Source organism: Oncorhynchus mykiss, chromosome 16 (genome assembly GCF_013265735.2).
Source record: "Oncorhynchus mykiss isolate Arlee chromosome 16, USDA_OmykA_1.1, whole genome shotgun sequence".
Lineage (NCBI taxonomy): Eukaryota > Metazoa > Chordata > Actinopteri > Salmoniformes > Salmonidae > Oncorhynchus > Oncorhynchus mykiss.
This window is the reverse complement of record NC_048580.1, coordinates 28,398,927-28,420,979: the sequence shown is the minus strand read 5'-3', so window position 1 is coordinate 28,420,979 and position 22,053 is coordinate 28,398,927. Positions and strand designations below refer to the sequence as shown.

Sequence of the window (22,053 nt, the reverse complement as noted above, 5' to 3'; positions counted from 1 at the left end):
GATTTCAAAATGAAATGTAGTTACAGTATATGTAACATTTAAGTTGTATGTATTTTAAACCATCTACATTGGTCAGTCCAAAATTACTTTTTAATACTGTCTTGGAAATAAAGGTATTTCCTATTACCAAGTCATTTACAGTTTCTATGCCTTTAGTTTCCATGTGCACCAATTTATTGGTGAATTCTGAAAAGTGGATTGTTTTATAAGGTGTTTTTAGGAAGACATATTGGTTTTTGTCAAATATGTTTTATTTGATTCCATATTGTTATACCGTTCTTACCTATGAAGTTGTTAATGTTCTTAGCTTAATCCTTTGAAAATAGACATGTAAAAATATTCTGGGGATGAGCATGCATGTCTAAAATTTGTAACCATTGCTCCTCTTTAGTGCATTTTATATACGTCGCAAGTAAAAGCCTTGGGTAGCGAGTTGATCCAATTCCAAGGTTAAAACCACCCTCAGACTTAGGGAGATGTAAAATGTTCCTTTTTATTCTTCAAATTTTATTTGCCCACACGAACTCTGTTATGACGGAGTATACTTTTTTGGAGTATACTTTTTCGGTGGGGTAATTGGTATTACTGAAAATAAATACAAAAACTGGTTGCCATGCTGTTCTAAAATAAGTTTATTATACCTGTTAGATTTATTGGAAGATGTATTCTATTTAATTAGATCTGCTTTCATATTGTTGACTAATGGAGTACAATCATATTTATATATTTTGTTTGTTGTCACTGATTAAGATCCTAAGTAGTTATTTAGTTTTTTCCACCTACATTTTATATCCAGATTTTTTGGGGTATTCAGATGTATTTATTTTTAGCAAAGGGGGTATTGAGTTTTCAATATTGGTCAGGTATATCAAGACCATCATCATCATCATCATCATCATCATCATCATCATCATCATCAAACAGTTTTAGTTTATAGGGGCCTCTCGAGTGGCACAGTGGTCTAGCTGTGCCATTAGAGATCCTGGTTCGAGTCCAGGCTCTGTTGCAGCCGGCCGCGACTGGGAGACCCATGGGGCGGCGCACAATTGGCCCAGCGTCATCCAAGTTAGGGGAGGGTTTGGCCGGCAGGGATGCTCCTGTACCATTGCGCACTAGCGACTCCTGTGGCGGGCCGGGTGCAATGCATGCTGACATGGTTGGCAGGTGTACGGTGTTTCCTTTGACACATTGGTGCGGCAGGCTTCTGGGTTAAGCGGGCTTTGTGTCAAGAAGTTGTGTTTCGGAGGACTCTCCTGAGTCCGTTCGGGAGTTGCAGCGATGGGACAAGACTACCAATTTGGATATCACGAAAAAGGGGTAAAAAAAAGGTTTATTTTAATTCATGTTTACCAATACTGTCACGTTTGGATCCTGTCTAATTCTTTCTGCAAGTGATTCAATGAGGGGGGATAGGGGACATTCCAGCCTTGTGCCCCTTTCTAAAGCATTTTTTTTCTTTAGGGCATTTATACAAGAAGGCACTCTCCAGTTATACAGTAAGGCACTCTCCAGATTTTCTTGTTTTAAATATAACTGAAATTACTGTTTCATACATGGAACTGGGAATTAGTCAATTGAGTGACGTGTTGTCATTTGTGTAAATAGGGGGTCTATTTTGTCCCAAAATGTTGAATAGAATTATATGGGAAAGCCATCCATTCCTGGTGCTTTTCTCCGTGTGAATGTTTTAACAGTATCTAATATTACTTATTGGGTAAAGATTTTTTATGGACTTTATTTAAGATAGTGATTTATTTTTCTTTCATTTTAATTTCTAAATCAGATTAAATTTTTGCAGAGCATGAGATTGTAATCCCCCTAATATATGCCTTAGCTTCCCAAATTATATCGGGGGTCTGCTTTTCTCTGTTCTCCATGTCTACATTTGTAATGGTAAAAGTGTAGATTTTTTTTAAATGTATTTAATACATTTCGGGTCCAGAAGATGCGTTCTGTTCATTCTCCAAACTCAGTCGCTAAGTGTATGTTCTATTGCTGTAATTAAATATGATACTGGAGAATGATCCGATCACTATATGATACATTTTTTTATCTAGTAAATTGTTTAGTGCATTTTTGGAAATATAAATGTAGTCAGTTCTTCAATAGCTTTTCTTACTTTGAGAAATAAAGGAATAGTATTTTGTAATTAAGTGATAATGTCTGAGAAGACAATTTTTTGAGGATTTATTGGCATGGGTGTTGTTAGGCCTGAGGCGAACTTGAGGGCTGGCAAACCGTGCCAATATATCCTCCAAACATCAGCTTCATCACTTTTATACAACGGGTCACCTAAATATTCAAATAATGATTGACATTTTCAATAAAAACTTTATTTTAAATTTATTAAAACTATTTAATCATTCCACAAGATATAGTCCCGATACAAATCTAAGGTTGCTACCCAAGCCGGCTGGTCGTTCGTTCTATCGGTTCGGTTGCTGGAGAAGCGACCCAGTCGTTCAGTCTTTTTGTTCTGTATCTATGAACCCGACCCAGTTGTTCATTCTAAATGTTCCATTGCCATTCTGGCTGACAACATTCTTATCCCTTGCTTGTTAGCTAGACAGCTACGGCTAATTTACAGTCACATCAAATATTGCAGCCAGAATAACAACAAAGTAACTGCATTTGCATTTGTTTAAGTAGTTATCTAGTGACATTTAATTGGATATATCCATAACAATGAGCTAATGAGGCATGACATCGCCTGGCATAGAAAATGTGCTCGCTCGTCAGGACACTGTTGTTCAGAGTAGCTATCCAACAACACAGCTAACACAATCACTTCAAACTGAAGCTGAAAGACGGCAAACTAGCTGCACTTTGTTTCGTAATAAAAAAAATTCAATTGACATTTCTTTGTAAATATCCATAAAAATTATGCCAGCTGATTCATGATTTCGACTGGTTAAGAAACGCTGGCTGCCTGTCTGTTTCGTCCCGACTCCCGACATGTTCATTACCACAGTATGGGACAGCTGGAGAACGAATTTGAATATTGAAACAATTTTGCAAACGTCAGCGAGACAGACAGCAAGGTTTATACAAATCTATGCTTTTAAAAGCAAAATGTTAGTCTAAAAGAAATGAGATCATGTCTAGATGCTTTTAATAGTGGAGATCAAGTTAATAAATTGCTTGGCTAGGCTGAGACAGTGGATTGCACAGTCAGATGGAACAAAGTAAATAGGAATTTTAACGTCATAGATTTATCCGGTGGTGACTTGTGTAATAGACCGGCTGGAATGCGGTTTTAACCAATCAGCATTCAGGATTAGACCCACCCATTGTATATTTGGAAATTAATGCCCTAAAGTTGGTATATCCACACCTCGTGGAAATCTAATTAGCGTAATACACAATTCCTTGTAAAAATCTGTCAGTTTAAGCTAGAGACATCTGCGTCTCAATCCACTGCATCCGCCGATGTCGCACTTCTGCATCTGCCATGAAAGGTGACAGAGCTAGAGCGATATTTGTCAGACCATGAGACATCCCAAATTCGGTCTTCTCAGTCTGACCGAACACAATGATGCTCTCCATTTTGCTCTACGACCCCCACAAAGTCTTGGGACTGTCTGAAGTTGGTACAGCCGATCTGCCAACTTCTGGCTGTATCATTCAAACCGTTTGGGTGACACACTAATATATTAGTGGAAAGGTGAGGCTCTCACAAACACGTCAGTTGTTTTGGTCTAAGATGCCCACAGGCCTCAGGCCTCAGGATTCGTCTGAAGGTTCCTAGGTAGCAGTTGAAAAAAAGCATGGAAGTAAAGACCGTTTAGTGCCAAAAATAAGGGGTTAAATACATTAAGGGGTGTTTAGGGGTTAAATACATCTTTCTTATATCTCTCAGATATCTCTCAGATATAGGACAGACTCATCAGAACAAACTTCCTTTAGGGGGGGGGACTATCTGATCTTCCATGTAGTGAATCTGTTATTCAATGCGTTTGTATAGGATAATAGCAGTAAAGCAAAATTATCCTTGGTATGACCTTCTTAAAACAGTTTCATATAGCTTAGTACGACCAGGTTTAAACAGGGCTTTGACTGTTATGGGATAATAACTTCCAGGGGTCCTGTAAATTATTTGTAGAAATGACATTTTTCAGCCTCTTTGGAGGCTCCCACAATGTGCCTTTTTTATTATTACGTCTGTCAATCTAATCGAATGTATAATTTAGGTCACCTGCTAAAATAATATTTCCTATCTGGATTTGATCTAATATAGCTTAGATTTGCAATGAGAACAATGTCTATTTTCACCATTTTAAGGTAAAATTCAACATTCAAAAACGTCCTTCTTGGTCAATGTGCTGGGATATAAGGGAATTGTATAGTCTTCTTTTTCAGGATGCCTACACCTCTGCTGATACAACAGTAGGTGGCATCATAGGTCTCTCCAACCCAGCTCCTCTTTGAATGTTCATTTTCTGCGTTTTAAAAATGTAATTCTTGCAAGAAAACCACATCTACTGAGAATATCTTTAAGTGTTTGAGACCCATATGCTTTATTTTTTCATCGTGGAGCCCGTGCACATTCCCTGTGATAAATTGGATTTTGTTGGTCTTGTATCAAATCAAAGTTAACCTTATCTGTTCCGTCTATCATTGAAAAACCAAGTACAACATTTTAGCAGACATGACATATGAGCGTGGTCGGCATTCCATAAAATGGGAGGATAATAGAATAAAAACATAGTTATTGTAAACATTACATAAATAGAGCATGTGGGCTGAGAAGACATATTTTATGTCTTTGTACTTGAGGCGCCATGCCTTTTTTTAGGGCTTTTTAGCTTGGACTGACCACCTCGATTTGGTCTTATGTAGCAACATTTGAAATTGTGTTTTTTTTGCATTGGATAAAAGTAGAGACTCAGAGCTAGAAAATGGTATTTCATACACTGCAGTTGAGGAACAATTGGAAAGAAATTCTGCTTTGAAAGTTGATAAACGTGTAACCCAACTTTTGAGAAAATGGCCCTTGAATGTTTCAATACACCTACTGGAGAGCTCTTCTTTGTCTACACCCACTCAGCATCGCTCACACCCATCTCGTTAAGGATTCACATGTGAGGCCATGTGGTAAACACTAGCTATATACAGTGCCTTGCGAAAGTATTCGGCCCCCTTGAACTTTGCGACCTTTTGCCACATTTCAGGCTTCAAACATAAAGATATAAAACTGTATTTTTTTGTGAAGAATCAACAACAAGTGGGACACAATCATGAAGTAGAACAACATTTATTGGATATTTCAAACTTTTTTAACAAATCAAAAACTGAAAAATTGGGCGTGCAAAATTATTCAGCCCCTTTACTTTCAGTGCAGCAAACTCTCTCCAGAAGTTCAGTGAGGATCTCTGAATGATCCAATGTTGACCTAAATGACTAATGATGATAAATATAATCCACCTGTGTGTAATCAAGTCTCCGTATCAATGCACCTGCACTGTGATAGTCTCAGAGGTCCGTTAAAAGCGCAGAGAGCATCATGAAGAACAAGGAACACACCAGGCAGGTCCGAGATACTGTTGTGAAGAAGTTTAAAGCCGGATTTGGATACAAAAAGATTTCACAAGCTTTAAACATCCCAAGGAGCACTGTGCAAGCGATAATATTGAAATGGAAGGAGTATCAGACCATTGCAAATCTACCAAGACCTGGCCGTCCCTCTAAACTTTCAGCTCATACAAGGAGAAGACTGATCAGAGATGCAGCCAAGAGGCCCATGATCACTCTGGATGAACTGCAGAGATCTACAGCTGAGGTGGGAGACTCTGTCCATAGGACAACAATCAGTCGTATATTGCACAAATCTGGCCTTTATGGAAGAGTGGCAAGAAGAAAGCCATTTCTTAAAGATATCCATAAAAAGTGTCGTTTAAAGTTTGCCACAAGCCACCTGGGAGACACACCAAACATGTGGAAGAAGGTGCTCTGGTCAGATGAAACCAAAATTGAACATTTTGGCAACAATGCAAAACGTTATGTTTGGCGTAAAAGCAACACAGCTGAACACACCATCCCCACTGTCAAACATGGTGGTGGCAGCATCATGGTTTGGGCCTGCTTTTCTTCAGCAGGGACAGGGAAGATGGTTAAAATTGATGGGTAGATGGATGGAGCCAAATACAGGACCATTCTGGAAGAAAACCTGATGGAGTCTGCAAAAGACCTGAGACTGGGACGGAGATTTGTCTTCCAACAAGACAATGATCCAAAACATAAAGCAAAATCTACAATGGAATGGGTCAAAAATAAACATATCCAGGTGTTAGAATGGCCAAGTCAAAGTCCAGACTTGAATCCAATCGAGAATCTGTGGAAAGAACTGAAAACTGCTGTTCACAAATGCTCTCCATCACACCTCACTGAGCGTGAGCTGTTTTGCAAGGAGGAATGGGAAAAAATGTCAGTCTCTCGATGTGCAAAACTGATAGAGACATACCCCAAGCGACTTACAGCTGTAATCGCAGCAAAAGGTGGCGCTACAAAGTATTAACTTAAGGGGGCTGAATAATTTTGCACGCCCAATTTTTCAGTTTTTGATTTGTTAAAGTTTGAAATATCCAATAAATGTCGTTCCACTTCATGATTGTGTCCCACTTGTTGTTGATTCTTCACAAAAAAATACAGTTTTATATATTTATGTTTGAAGCCTGAAATGTGGCAAAAGGTCGCAAAGTTCAAGGGGGCCGAATACTTTTGCAAGGCACAGTACACCTTTGCCAAATACATTTAAACTCCATTTTTCATAAATCCTGACATATAATCCAAGTAAAAATTCCCTGTTTTAGGTCAGTTAGGATCACCACTTTATTTTAAGAATGTGAAATGTCAGATTAATACTAGAGATTTTTTTTTATTTCAGCATTTATTTTTCATCACATTCCCAGTGGGTCAGAAGATTACATACACTCAATTACTATTTGGAAGCATTGCCTTTAAATTTAACTTGGGTCAAATGTTTTGGGTAGCCTTCCACAAGCTTCCCACAATAAGTTGGGTGTCACAACTTCCGCCGAAGTCCGGTCCTCCTTGTTCGGGCGGCGGTTGGCGTCGCCGGTCTTCTAGCCATCATCGATCCACTTTTCATTTTTCATGTGTTTTGTCTTGTTTTTCCTCACACCTGGTCTCAATTCCCTCAATTACTTGTATATTTAACCCTCTGTTCCCCCCATGTCTTTGTGTGGGATTGTTTATTGTAAGTGCACGTTTTCTCTGGTGCGCGACGGGTTTAGTACCCATTTGTTTGTTTTTCTGGATTCCGGTGGTTTTCTGAATAAAACTGCTCCGTTCATTACCCTGTTTTGCTTTCCTGCGCCTGACTTCCCTGCCGCCAGTTACACACTCCCTTACATTGGGTGAATTTTGGCCCATTCCTCCTGGCAGAGCTGGTATAATTGAGTCGGATTTGTAGGCCTCCTTGCTTTTTCACGCTTTTTCAGTTCTGCCCAAACAATTTCTATAGGATTGAGATCAGGGCTTTGTGATGGCCACTCCAAAACCTTGACTTTGTTGTCCTTTAGCCATTTTGCCACAACTTTGGAAGTATGCTTGGGGTCATTGGCCATTTGGAAGAACAATTTGCAACCAAGCTTTAACTTCCTGACTGATGTCTTGAGACCTTTCAATATATCCACATAATGTTCCTACCTCATGATGCCATCTATTTTGAGAAGTGCACCAGGCCCTCCTGCAGCAAAGCACCCCCACAACATGATGCTGCCACTCCCGTGCTTCACGGTTGGGATGGTGTTCTTCGGCTTGCAAGCATCCCCCCTTTTTCCTCCAAACATAACAATGGTCATTATGGCCAAACAGTTCTATTTTTGTTTCATCAGACCAGAGGACATTTCTCCAAAAAGTACGATCTTTGTCCCCATGAGCAGTTGCAAACCGTAGTCTGGCTTTTTTATGCCGGTTTTGGAGCCGTGGCTTCTTCCTTGCTGAGCGGCCTTTCAGGTTATATTGATATAGGACTCATTTTACTGTGGATATAGATACTTTTGTACCTTTTCCTCCAGCATCTTCACAAGGTCCTTTGCTGTTGTTCTGGCATGGATTTGCACTTTTCGCACCAAAGTACGTTCATTTCTAGGAGACAGAACGTGTCTCCTTCCTGAGCGGTATGACGGCTGCGTGGTCCCATGGTGTTTATTCTTGCGTACTATTGTTTGTACCGATGAACGTGGTGCCTTCAGGCATTTGGAAATTGCTCCCAAGGATGAACCAGACTTGCGGAGGTCTACAATTATTTTTCTGAGGTCTTGGCTGGTTTCTTTTGATTTTCCCATGATGTCAAGCAAGTTTGAAGGTAGGGCTTGAAATACATCTACAGGTACACCTCCAATTGACTCAAAGGATGTCATTTAGCTTATCAGAAGTATCTAAAGCCATGACATCTTTTTCTGGAATTTTCCAAGCTGTTTAAAGGCACAGTCAACTTAGTGTATGTAAACTTCTGACCCACTGGAATTGTGACAGTGAATACAAAGTGAAATAATCTGTCTGTAGATGTCCTAACCGACTTGCCAAAACTATAGTTTGTTAACAAGAAATTTGTGGAGTGGTTGAAACACGAGTTTTAATGACTCTAACCTAAGTGTATGTAAACTTCTGACTTCAACTGTACATCAATCAATTATTGACAATGAATGACTTACATGCTATATTTCCTCTTTTATACTGTATTTTCAGTGTCTGTGTATATCTCATTGGCATTGGCTAATTCTATCGTTACATCCTAGAGAAGAACAGTTACTTGGGGACAATATAGTTTAGATTGTATTAGGGGGATAGGGAAGGAATATGGTCTCAATTAACGATAAGCTGGTTTTGGGCATCACTGTATGCAGCCTAGTGTTCTTATCAGTTTTTTTTTCCAGTTTTACCTCTCCTCAGGGCACTAGGCTCTCTCTCAACTTGCAAGGTTTCCTGCAGCCTGTTCTGGGCTTCATCGGTGCTTGTGTACTCCATTCTCTGTTTCTTCGCCTTCGGGTATGCACAATATTTTCATATTATTTTGTCTTGATCAGTTCATCTTCTAAAGTTTGTTTGTTTGTACCTTTTGTTTCCAGAAGGCCAATTTGTGTTATCTTGTTCGTCCACACGCCCACCCTGTATATGCATATCTGACACAATAGACTACTTTCTTTTCGAGCAAATCGTATTTTTTAACAACAGATTGTAACAATTTGTTTGTTTTGGTGAGCATTGACGGCATTTTAGCTATGCTTTCCTGGATATCCTTTATCTGTGTGTTGCTTTCATTTGCATCTGCAAGTTGTTCTTTGTCTTTTCCTCTAAGGGAAGCCATGGCTCATTGGGTTCGAGGCTCAGCGTCACTTTAATTAAAGATTGGTTCGCTATTGTGTATAACTGACCGCTCACTCTATCCTGTTGCACTCTGAACATGTTTTAGCAGTACTCAACTCGTTAATGATTATCAGGTCACTAATAGACTGGTACTCTGGGCTCTATTGTCCCTCTAAGCACTCTGATATCTATGCAAATGAAATTGAAAATCACGTCAAACACTTATCATCAAAACACTATGTGCTTTTAAAACTGACCTCACTGTGATTGATACATTTGAAGTAAGAAGTTCAACAACAGGTTGAAACGGAGTGGAAAAAGTAGGCTTTGAAACAACATCCACAAGGACTAACACAACAAAATGGACAGTGCTTTCTAAGGTGATGATTAATGCAAAAGACCCATATGCATTTTAGAGCGTAGGCATACACAGGCCTATAATTATTGTGCATTTGTATTTGATTTTGAATAGCCTAGTAATGGGGCATTTTTCTAAATATTTTCATGATTAATAGGCTGACAGTTAACTTTAGCAACAGAATATCTCACCACTGTGCATTTCCATCCCCTCCCCTCTCTCCTTAATTTCTTTCTCCAGCGAGAGACAGTTAACAGTTTAATTAAATATGTTTCGTTGTTACTAGCGATGTTCCCAAACAGATTTCACTTGGATTCCCTAATTAAGCAATGGGTAGCTGCAGGAATAGGTTTGAGAGACCATGGAATAGCCTACAGAGTTTGGGCAAAATATGACCTGTCGCTTAGCGAAATAACCAGAGTAGCCTACCTGACATGAGTGAAAAGCATGGGCGGGAAAGTGGCCTCCATTCTGTATTCAAGTGCATATGGATTACATACCTTTTTTCTCTTGCATCTGTTCCAGCCCATTTAATAATGGGCTATTCTAAATCTAAACTAATTTGACATATTAGTAAAGACGAGATATGATCTCTTGAAGAGAGAACAGCTGTGCAGCCTAAGGCAAGGAACAGAGCATAAGCTTTTTTTGCGACTTCTCAAATCATCAATAGCCTATAGTCGCATCATGCAGCCCATATACTGTATATTTTGATTTCTAAGGCATTCTATGGTTTAAATCCTTCACAACTAAAGTAGCCAAATAACTCAATCTAACATCTAGAACCTGTTTCAAATGATCACTTTTACGCTCAACATAGGCACTTCATATGTGCACTACCATACAGTGGGGCAAAAAAGTATTTAGTCAGCCACCAATTGTGACTAAATACTTTTTTGCCCCACTGTATGGTAGGCCAAGTCATGTTCTGTTCTTCTGAAATACATTTTCTTCATGTCATAATGTTTCTTTAGAGCTGCCTAAAATAAATAATGGATTTATTGTGATGGTGTATATTATCAAATAGATTTATTCAAATATTTTAATGTAGATGTCCCAAAGGCGCCAATCAGCAGTTTCTATGCGTGGAGGCTAAATGTGTTCATGTTAATTAACGGTCAATTACCTTGAAACGGGCAGACCTTTGCATGACAGCCACAGCCGTAATCCCGGTTGCTCTGGGATATATTGTTCTATCGATTTTAAAGACTTAAACTATGTTGTCTGGTTTCTGCATATAATCATACTTTTGATGGTACAAAACGGAGATACTATCTCCCATGTGTCCTATCGGTACAACATCTTAAGACCTGCATCATTATACTGAGAACTTTGCAGTTTCTTAAAGGACATATTTCACTGTTTTTGGAGACTTTATTCATGTTTTTCCATACCACACAATGAGGATGAGTAAGGGATTTCCTGTTTGGTAAGTTTCTCCAAAAGTGAAATCACTAAAAGTTATCTGGACCCTTCTATAACATTCAAAAAATATTTTGTTGTAAAAAAAAAAGGGAACTTCTCCTTTAACAGTGGAACCGCCATAGGCCAACCCCCACTGAAGTTTTTTTTTTTTTTTTTTTTTTTTGACTTTTCCAAAATGTTTATTTTAAATTGATTTTTTTTCAGAAGGACATTGGTACCCTAATTAGCATTGGTACCCTAATGTTAATGCATCTTTCTCACTTCACTGAATGAATGAAAAAAAATGGATGAATGGGCGATAATTATGCACATTACTTCACAATTGAATTTAAATTAGCCTAAATGAATGATAAGGAGGGTGAAGAGGTTGATTTTAATTTAGAAAGTGTAATGATGAGTTTGTTATGCCTATTTATCATTGGCGCTCATGTTAATAATTTGACTGCGCGTCTTGCAGGTTGATACCATTCTTTGTTGTACTTTGTAAAAAAAAAAAAGAGGCTGTTACCGGACTGCTTTATTAACTATAAAGCCATTACAAATCACATTTATTGTAAAAAAAAACTATAACATGCTACGTGTTTTTTCGGATTTTGGCTACATGCTACATTGTTTTTTGGTTTTCTAATGTTACCTAAGACCTTTATAAAAACAACCAAATTATTATTCTTCCGATAGCATAAATTACATTTATTTATTAGACTGTTAGAATGTTGATGCGTCATTGGCTAGAAGAATTAGCTTTTTTCACTAGGACTTTGTAGAATTATACAAATATATCAAATGTATTTATATAGCCCTTATTACATCAGCTCATATATCAAAGTGCTGTACAGAAACCCAGCCTAAAACCCCAAACAATAAGCAATGCAGGTGTAGAAGCACGGTGGCTAGGAAAAACTCCCTAGAAAGGCCAAAACCTAGGAAGAAAACAGGCTATGAGGGGTGGCCAGTCCTCTTCTGGCTGTGCCGGGTGGAGATTGTAACAGAACATGGCCAAGATGTTCAAATGTTCATAAATGACCAGCATGGTCAAATAATAAAAATAATAATAATCACAGTAGTTGTCGACGGTGCAACAAGTCAGCACCTCAGGAGTAAATGTCAGTTAGCTTTTCATAGCCGATCATTCAGAGTGTCACGTTCGTTGTATGGATGAGACCAAGGTGCAGCGTGACATGAATACATATTCTTATTTAATGAAACGAAGAACACTTAAACAAACCTACAAAACAACAAAACTAACGTGAAGCTATATATGATAAGTGCAGACACAGGCAACTAACACATAGACGTAGATAATCACCCACTAAATACTCAAGGACTATGGCTGTCCAAATATGGTTCCCAATCAGAGACAACGATAAACAGCTGCGAGAGAGAGAGAGAGAGAGAGAGAGAGAGAGAGAGAGAGAGAGAGAGAGAGAGAGAGAGAGAGAGAGAGAGAGAGAGAGAGAGAGAGAGAGAGAGAGAGAGAGAGAGAGAGAGAGAGAGAGAGAGAGAGAGAGAGAGAGAGAGAGAGAGAGAGAGAGAGAGAGAGAGAGAGAGAGAGAGAGAGAGAGAGAGAGAGAGAGAGAGAGAGAGAGAGAGAGAGAGAGAGAGAGAGAGAGAGAGAGAGAGAGAGAGAGAGAGAGAGAGAGAGAGAGAGAGAGAGAGAGAGAGAGAGAGAGAGAGAGAGAGAGAGAGAGAGAGAGAGAGAGAGAGAGAGAGAGAGAGAGAGAGAGAGAGAGAGAGAGAGAGAGAGAGAGAGAGAGAGAGAGAGATTAAATTCACACAGGACACCGGATAAGACAGGAGAAATGCTCCAGATATAAGACTGACCCTAGCCCCCCGACACACCAACTACTGCAGCATAAATACTGGACACTGTGGCCCCATCCGATGATACCCCCGCACAGGGCCAAACAGGCAGGATATAACCCCACTCACTTGGCCAAAGCACAGCCCCCACACCACTAGAGGGATATCTTCCACCACCAACTTACCATCCTGAGACGAGGCCGAGTATAGCCCAGAAAGATCTCCTCCATGGCACAACCCAAGGAGGGACCCCCCCAATATCCTTGACTCTATTTAGGGAAATAACCATTCTTGTTATATTTTTACACTAATATATTTCCACAAATATTTCTTGATGCAATTCATGGTTTACAATTGCTTATCTGCAATTTATTGAGCCTTGGTGCTTATGTTTGCTCACCTTGTGTGTTGATATGCATCTGATCAGTATGCTAAATAGGACGCCCGGCAATGTTGTCTAGTGGATACTTAAAGGCTGAAAGGCCAGGTGGTTCTAGTGTTAACAAGGGCCCCAGGACCACTGGAAGCAAGATGGCCCCATAACATTAAAGATACACCACCTGATTTTACAGTAGGTATGGGCTACTTTTCTGCATATGCATCTTTCTTTTGAAGCAAAACCCAGCACTGGTGTGAGTGGCCAAAGGGCTATATTTTCATGGTGCTATGGTCAGATTACATGAAAATAGAGCTCTTTGGTCATGCACACCAGTGGTGGATTTTGTGTCGAAGGAAAGATGTATATGCATAAAAAGTACCCCATACTTACTGTAACATCATGTGGTGGATCTCTGATGTTATGGTGCTATTTTGTGCTACCGGTCTTGGGGCCCTTGTTAATGTCAACAGCATCATGAATCTTACCCAGTACCAGGACATTTAGCCAAATACCTGGTTGCCTCTGCCAGGAAGCTAAAGCTTGGCCTCAAGTGAATCTTCCAGCAAGACGATAACTCCAAGCACACGTCAAAATCCACAAATAAATTGTTAATTAACCACAAAATCAACATTTTGCAATGGTCATTTCAATCTCTGGACTTGTAGTTTGAACCTGTAGTTTGAGTTGAAGAGAGCAATCCATAAACGCAGACGCAGGATAGTATTTTTTTTCCCTCATCTTTATCAAGGGTGCCATAATTTCAGACCCCACTGTATGTATATAATTGCACTTTTATTATGAAGTTTTGTAACATGACTAGTCTCAGAAAATTGTGTTCATATCACCACTGATATATATCTCCCTCTCCTCTCTCTCTGTCCCTCGTTCCCTCCCCAGAGAAGCAGAAGTTTCTAAATGTATCGGGGATCATTCTGCCTCCCCGGGTCATTGTGGGTCAGAAGGGCAGGGTGACCATCAGTGTGGAGGGGAGGAGGGTGGACAGGGTCCAGACCACCTGGTTTCTCAATGACACCCCCATTTCAGACACCTCACACACAGGTAGAGCCAAACCACAATATGTTACATAACATATTGTAAGCTTTATTCTAAGACATTTTAGAGGCCCATTCATGATTATAATATGTTATAAAGCATTATACTATTATAAAGCATCATAGCATTATATACACTCTATAACATGTATTTGGACAGTGAAGTTACATGTTTTAATGGGGCTTTAATGTGGCTATGTATATTAAGTAGTCAAAAGTTTAGCATTTGGTCCCATATTCCTTGCACACAATGGCTACATCAAGCTTGTTGGATGCATTTGCAGTTTGTTTTGGTTGTGTTTCAGATTATGTCTTGTGTCATTTTGGAGCCACTTTTATTGTTAGAGTAAGAATAAGAAATGTTTCTGAACACTTACATTCATGTGGATGCTACTATGATTATGGAATAATGATGAGTGAGAAAGTTAGAGTCACAAATATCATACTGCACCCCCCCCCCCGAAAAAATTGCGAACCTCCCCTGTTGTTAGTAATAGTGAGAGGTTAGCATGTTTTGTTGTAGCCTCTTTAACATTATCCCTCATCGTTATTCATGATTCATTCATGAGTTTTCCTAATTATGGCATAAGAGGAATTCATTTAGATATGTTCATAAACATTTGATCTACTCACTTAGAAAGAATATTACTGCTTATTCACCCTTCAGTTACGATTGGGCAAAACGTAAACCAAACCAAAACACAACCAAAACAAACTGCAAATGCATCCAACTAGTTTGTAAAGTCACAAGCCTGATGCAGTTATTTGCTTACAAGGAATATGGTACCAACTACAAAACATTGGACTATTTTAATGCACTTTAAGTGAATTTGTCCAAATACTTATGACTTCTTCAAGTGGGGGGGGGGGGGGGGGGGGGTAGATGCATAAAATAAATGCTTTCAATTTAAAATGGTAAACGGATATGTATGAAAATATCTTCAAATTAATGGTGACACTCTGTACTGTTGCCTCATATGAAACATTTGATTTCAAATCCAAAATGCTGGAGTATAGAGACAAATTGAAAATGCTTCACTGTCCAAATGCATATTGTGTTGAGTGTATATACACATAGAGCCAGACCACAATGTCTCTTTCAGTAACACTTTAATTACAGCCTACAGGTATAAAACATTATTATACAGTTAGAATGTTTTGTAAGACATGTCATATGCATGTATTATGTCTTATTATCATCTCATAATGATCCTGACGGAATAACTGACAGAATTTGTATATAATTGTATAATTGTATATAATTTTCAGCCAGTTTAAAATGTCCTACATAGAGAGACAACAGTAGGCACCATAAAGGCACATAGAAGTTATAAAGTATTATACAAGTAATTATACAAGGACTTTTAATTAAGTGAAGTATTACTTTATTTTGTCATTTATTTAGCATTTTGCCTTTGTTCAGTACATTATCTTAAGTAACTCGTTGCCTTTTGTTTTTTTCATGACATAATTCTACTAACAAATATTGTCCAACATCAAATGACCAGAATCCCGTCCCACATTCAAAGCGTGCGCTAACAACACTAACTTTCTCCGTAACCAACTAAGCACCATGCTTCTACCCTACGGTCTCACTTTCACCTCCCCAGTCTCGGAGAAGGGTCCTCTGCTGCCCTCTGGTGGCGACGTGGGCTATTACAAACTGCACACCCAGGGCCCGCTGCACTCGACGGGGGACAGCAGCAAGCAGCGACTGCTGTCCTCGCTCTCCTTCATCCCCCTGATCTCCATCCACAAGGGTGCGGTGTTCAAGTGCCAGGTGTCTTATGTGGGGAAAGACCAGGTTGTGGTGGAGAGGGTGTCAGATAAGTTCACCATATTAGGTAAGGGACAGCTCTCGCAACAGGGTTTGTGTCAATTTTCTTCAATTCAGGAAATTTTATTGAATTAAAATGGAATTGAATACATCCCTGTCTCTTTTACAGAAACACTGTATTTTACTTTTTCTCTTCCTTCTGTCTCAGTCTACAGTGCCTTCAGAAAGTATTCATACCCCTGGACTTATTCCACATTATAGCCTGAATTCAAAATGGATTAAATAAAATAAAAATGGCACTCATATACACACACAATACCCCATAATGAGAAAGTGAAAACATGTTTTTATATATTTTTGCAAATTGATTGATCGAGAAATACCTCATTTACATATTAAAATCACCTTTGGCAGTGATTACAGCTGTGAGTCTTTCTGGTTAAGTCTCTAAGAGCTTTCCACTCCGGGATTGTACAATATTAGCATATTATTATTTTTTAAATTCTTCAGGCTCTCTCAAGTTGGTTGTTGATCATTGCTAGAAAGCCATTTTCAAATCTTGCCATAGATTTTCAAGTAGATTTAAGTAACAACTGTAACTAAGCCACTTAGGAACATTCAATGTTGTCTTTCTTGGTAAGCAACCCCAGTGTATATTTGACTTTGTGTTTTAGGTTATTGTCCTGCTGAAATAATAATTTGTCTCACAGTGTCTGTTGGAAAGCACACTGAACCAGGCTTTCCTCTAGGATTTCGCCTGTGCTTAGCTCTATTCGATTTATTTTTTATCCCCCCCAAAAACCCTAGTCCTTGTCGATGATAAGCATACCCATAACATGATGCAGCCACCACAATGCTTGAAAATATGATGTTGTGTTGGATTTGCCCCAAATTAATGTTATGTATTCAGGACAAAGTTAATTTCTTTGGCACATTTTTTTGCAGTTCTACTTTAGTGTCTTATTGCAAATAGGATGCATGTTTTGGAATATTTTTATTCTGTACAGGCTTCATTCTTTTCACTCAGTCATTTAGGTTGCTATTGTGGAGTAACTACAATGATCCATCCTCAGGTTTCTCCTATCACAGCCATTAAACTGTAACTGTTTTAAAGTCACCATTGGCCTCTTGGTGAAATCCCTAAGCGGTTTCCTTACTCTCCGGCAGCTGAGGTAGGAAGGATGCCTGTATCTTTGCAGTGACTGTGTGTATTGATATACCATCCAAAGTGTAATTAATAACTTCACCATGCTCATGTGTCTTTGAATCTGTCTTTGAAATTCACTGCTCGCCTGTGGGACCTTAAAATGATCTGTATGTGTGGGGTACAGAGATGAGGTAGCCATTCAAAAATCATGTTAAACACTATTATTGTCGAGAGTGAGTCCATGCAACTTACTATGTTACTTGTTAAGCACATTTTTACTCCTGAACTTTTTTTTCTCTAAGAAACATAATTCCACTTTGACATTATGGGGTATTGTGTGTAGGTCAGAGATGACAAATCTCAATTTCATCCATTTTAATTTCAGATTGTAACAACAAAATGTGGAAAAAATACTTTCAAATTACTTGTCCTGTCCTCTCTTACTTTTCTTCAGCTCCCCCCAAGGTCTCAGAGATTCAGCTCACAGAGGCAGGTGATGACTCCAGTAAGATGAACTTAAGTTCATTTTAAATACAAATTAAAGTACATTGCATATCAGGATTGGAGTCAATTCCATTTCAACTTGACCAATTACGTTTTTAACAGTTTTAACAATATAGCAGACATTTTTATCCAAAACAACTTGTTGTGTGTGTATGATCCCTGTGGTAATTGAACACACAACCTTGGCTTTGCCAGTGCTGCACTGTTACCAACTGAACCACACAAGTCTATACGCTTCATGTCTCTTTCCACTCTCTCCTCCAGGTGTGGTCACCCTGACCACCCAGGCCTTGTGCTTCCATCCAGACATCATCACCTTCCGTTGGTTCTGCCAGGGGGGCGAACTGAGCCCCGTGGCTTCTCAGGCCCTATCTGCCCCACGGCCCGACACCCAGGGCTTCTTCTCGGCCATGAGCCAGTGCAAGCTGCCCCGCGCCGAGCTGGAGCATGGCGGCACCAAGGTGTGGGTGAGCGTCCATCACATCGCTCTCAAGCACCCCGTCACCCGCGAGACCCGAGGTGAGAGGAAGGTGGTGTTTGTGAGGGTTAAAGGTGTATTATTTGTTATCTTAAATATAGTTTATGGAAAAGGAGAGACTGCAATCCAAGCTTTGGTTTTATTTACCTAAGCTTTTAGGCTAAGGAAACAAATACATAACTTCATAATTTGTGGTCAACTACCCCTTTAAGGGAGGAGGGGCAGGAGTAATGACATATTTTGTGTCTTTTTCCACAGAAGTTTCATAAATGTAACATAAATAGGTGTGAGAAATGACCAATGTTCCCTCTAAACTGCCAACATGCTCGCATACAGTAGTCTTAAGATTGTTGCACAGCTCCTTTGGACTGCCACCCAGAAATAGACCTATCAGCCCAAAGATTGTAATTCACTCAACTTTCTGGAGCTGTGGTCACCAACCGGTCGATCTCCAAGGCATTCCTAGTCAATCTGCAAACATTCCTGTAAAAAAAAACTACGATAAAGCCTTCTGTTCCTATTTTCTTTTTTCTCTCTCGGGCTGTTGGTAGTAGGTGCACCCGATTCAGCTGCACTGCAGTGCTGGTCTAGGTGAACTGTTGCCATTTTGAACCATATCATTTGTCTGAAGGTACAAACTCTACCTTTCCTGCAGGCCCAGAGAGCAAATCAACTGCACTACATGCCTACCGCTGACCAATCAGATGGCTCAGATGACCTGTCTGCAGTAATGTAGCAGGCACAAAAGAAAGCTACAAAACGTTTACAACCATGACTAGAGAGAGACTGTCAACGAATACAGCAAAGAGATGCTGTTTTTAGTTTGAATTCAACACTTTTATAAGCCATAAAATCGCTTTCTTCCTATTTCCTCTCAGCGCTACAACAAGTACTGCAGCAGTAACATGCTGAAGATTTTACAATATAGAATTATCTTTGAAAGACAGGGTCCTGAAAAAGGAACGTTTCTTTTTTAGTTTATATTAATTTGGGGACAGGTCGAAACGTGTCACGTGTAACTGACCACAACGCTCGCGTTCTGTGTGCGAGCATTGAAAAATAAATGTACACATACATGTTATTCAATCATTTCATCCAAACTGCTAGCGGCATTTTGATTTAGTCCATTCACACCAGACGCGATCAGGACATGCAGGTTGAAATATCAAAACGAACTCTGAACCAAATATATTAATTTGTCGACAGGTCTAAACGCATGAAACATACATGGCAATTTAGCTAGCAAGCTTGCTGTTGCTAGCTAATTTGTCCTAAAGACCCCTCAGAGACACCAATACTCCTTAGCCGGCCCACAAGAATGGAATAGTCTACCGCAGGTATTCCCAAACTGGGGAATGCCGTCGGGGTACGCCAAATAAAAATATATTATATTTTCCAATGGGGCTATACATTTGGGTGAGGTTTCTTTCTCGCCTGAGTAGCCTCGTTTCACTGCCAAAAATAAAATTAAACCACCTAGTGTTCAGCGAAATAAAAACACAATGTCAAATACAGGTAGCCTAGTCAAATAAATAACATCCAATCACATTAACCGTTACTCTCTCGCGGGAATTCCACTAACGGTCCGTATATAGCCAAACGTAGCTTCTGCTCATTCCGTTTGCTCGAAAATGGATAAATGGTTAAAAAAAAGTAAGGCCCGCGTCCATAGAGACACATACCAGCTCTACTGGTAGTACTGCTACTACCAGCAGTACTACACCTGCACCTGTTGACGGCACAAGTTGTTCTGCTTCTACGAGCACATCTAATGCTAGCATCAGTAATTCTACATTTGTTGTTAGCCTGTTAGCATGGACACTGACAGTTGATAAAAAATGACAGACCTCTACATGCTGTGTAAGTAGGAAAACCTGCAACATCGGCAGTGTATCAAATACTTGTTCTCCCCACTGTCTGTGAGAGTAGATTCTCGGCCCTCACTAGCATGAAAACTAAATACAGGCACATACTGTGTGTGGAAAATGATTTTAAGACTAAGATTCCCTCCAATACCGCCCAACATTGCAGTTACATGCATCCTTTCATGCACACCCTTCTCATTAACCTGTGGTGAGTTATTCACAGTTTTCAACAAATAAGGTTTAATATGTAAGATGGTTAAAATAAAGAGCAAGATTATTGATTATTATTATATTATTATTTGTGCCCTGGTCCTATAAGAACTATTTGTCACTTCCCATAAGCCAGGTTGTGACAAACTCACACTCATTCTTACGTTTAATAACTGTGTCGTATAGTGTGTGTGTGTGTGTGGCAGGCTTACAATGAAGGCAAAAAAACAACATTTGACGGTGTGCTGACCCTGGTTGAATGTTTGAAGGGGTACGGGACTATAAAATGTTTGGGAACCACTGTTCTACCGTATCAAAAGCTTTGACCAAGTAAATTAAAATTACACCACATTGCTTAGAATCCAGGGCAATGGTGACCTCATTGAGGACATTTTAAGGTTGCAGTGACACGGAGCGGTAACCAGATTGCATACCAGAGAGAATACTATAGACATCAAGAAAGCCAGTCAGTTGATTATTGACAAGCTTTTCAAACACTTTTGATGAACATGGCAAAATAGGCCTATAACAGCTAGGATCAGCCCCTTATAATAAAAGACGAACCGTGGCTGCCTTCCAAGCAATGGGAACTTCCCCAGAGAAAAGAGACAGGCTTGGCGATTATAGGGGCAGCAGAAAGGGTCTAAACCATCTGACCCAGAAGTTTTTTGGGGGTCAAGATTAAGGAGCTCCTTTAGCACCTCGGACTCAGTGACTGCCTGCATGGTGAAACTTTGTAGTGTGACAGAGGGTGGATCATCAGGGCTAGTCGCATTAGAAGGGGTGGGAGATGAGGAAATGGATGGGCAAGGAGGCGTGGCTGAGTCTAATAGGAATGCTGACTTAATGAAGTGGTGATTTAAAAGCTCAGCCATGTGCTTGTCAGTAACAACCACATCATCAACTTTAAGGGATATGTGCAGCTGTGAGGAGGAGGGTTTATTCTCCAGGTCTTTAACCATTTTCCAGAACTTCTTGGGGTTAGGGCCCACAGAGAGAGAACTGCAAGATCACCGTCGAACCAGGGGCTGAACCTGTTTTTCATTCTCATTTTCTTTATGGGGATGTGTTTGTTAACAATATCAGTGAACATATTTTTTTAAAGGTCCAAGCCTCTTCGAAAGACGGGATCAAGCTGATTCCAATTTAAAGAGGCCAGGTCATGAAGGATGGCTTGCTCATTAAAGTTTTTTAGAAAGCATCTACGACAAATCAGGACATGTTGTTTCACTGAGCAGCCATTATGAACACAGGCTGTAAAATAGTGATCACTAAGGTCATTACAGAAAACACTAGACTAATACCTATCAGGATTATTTGTGAGGATAACATCGAGGAGAAAGTCAAAATTGGGGCTAGTAACAGTAAATGGGCCAGGGTGTAAATGCACATTTCCAGATATCATGAACACTAATACAATCAATGCACAGCAGAGGACAGGGAGAGCTCTGCAGTGCTGATTTATGACATTTGAATGTGCATTAGATGAAAACGATCATATTATACAGCAATTTCATCAGGTAACATGAATGCAAAGCCGGAGAGACATGGTTCGAATAGGATGGGAGGCCAAGAGTCCATGTAACCAATAGAGAGTCAGAGTACCGAGTGTGGGAACAAACAATCTGTCCCACAGTTGGGTAAACAAGAAAGTTCATAGTCAACAAAGCATGCAGGAGTCATGAGGCAAATAGCAAAATATACAAGAAAAAATATATAACGACTTGG

The 22,053-nt window shown here is 39.6% G+C and overlaps 1 protein-coding gene across 2 annotated transcripts in view; it reads left to right on the top strand.

Annotated features, from left to right (window-relative positions):
* si:ch211-180a12.2 overlaps positions 1-22,053 on the top strand; it is a 57,893-nt gene that overhangs the window by 25,692 nt on the left and 10,148 nt on the right. The window contains exons 6-9 of one of the 2 annotated variants that reach the window (XM_036946698.1): positions 14,190-14,351; positions 15,955-16,188; positions 17,723-17,773; positions 18,037-18,291. In XM_036946698.1, coding sequence (XP_036802593.1) covers positions 14,190-14,351; positions 15,955-16,188; positions 17,723-17,773; positions 18,037-18,291 — 702 coding nt within the window. Of the gene's footprint in view, positions 1-14,189; positions 14,352-15,852; positions 16,189-17,722; positions 17,774-18,036; positions 18,292-22,053 lie in introns of both variants that reach the window. The other variant, XM_036946697.1, reaches the window with a different exon arrangement.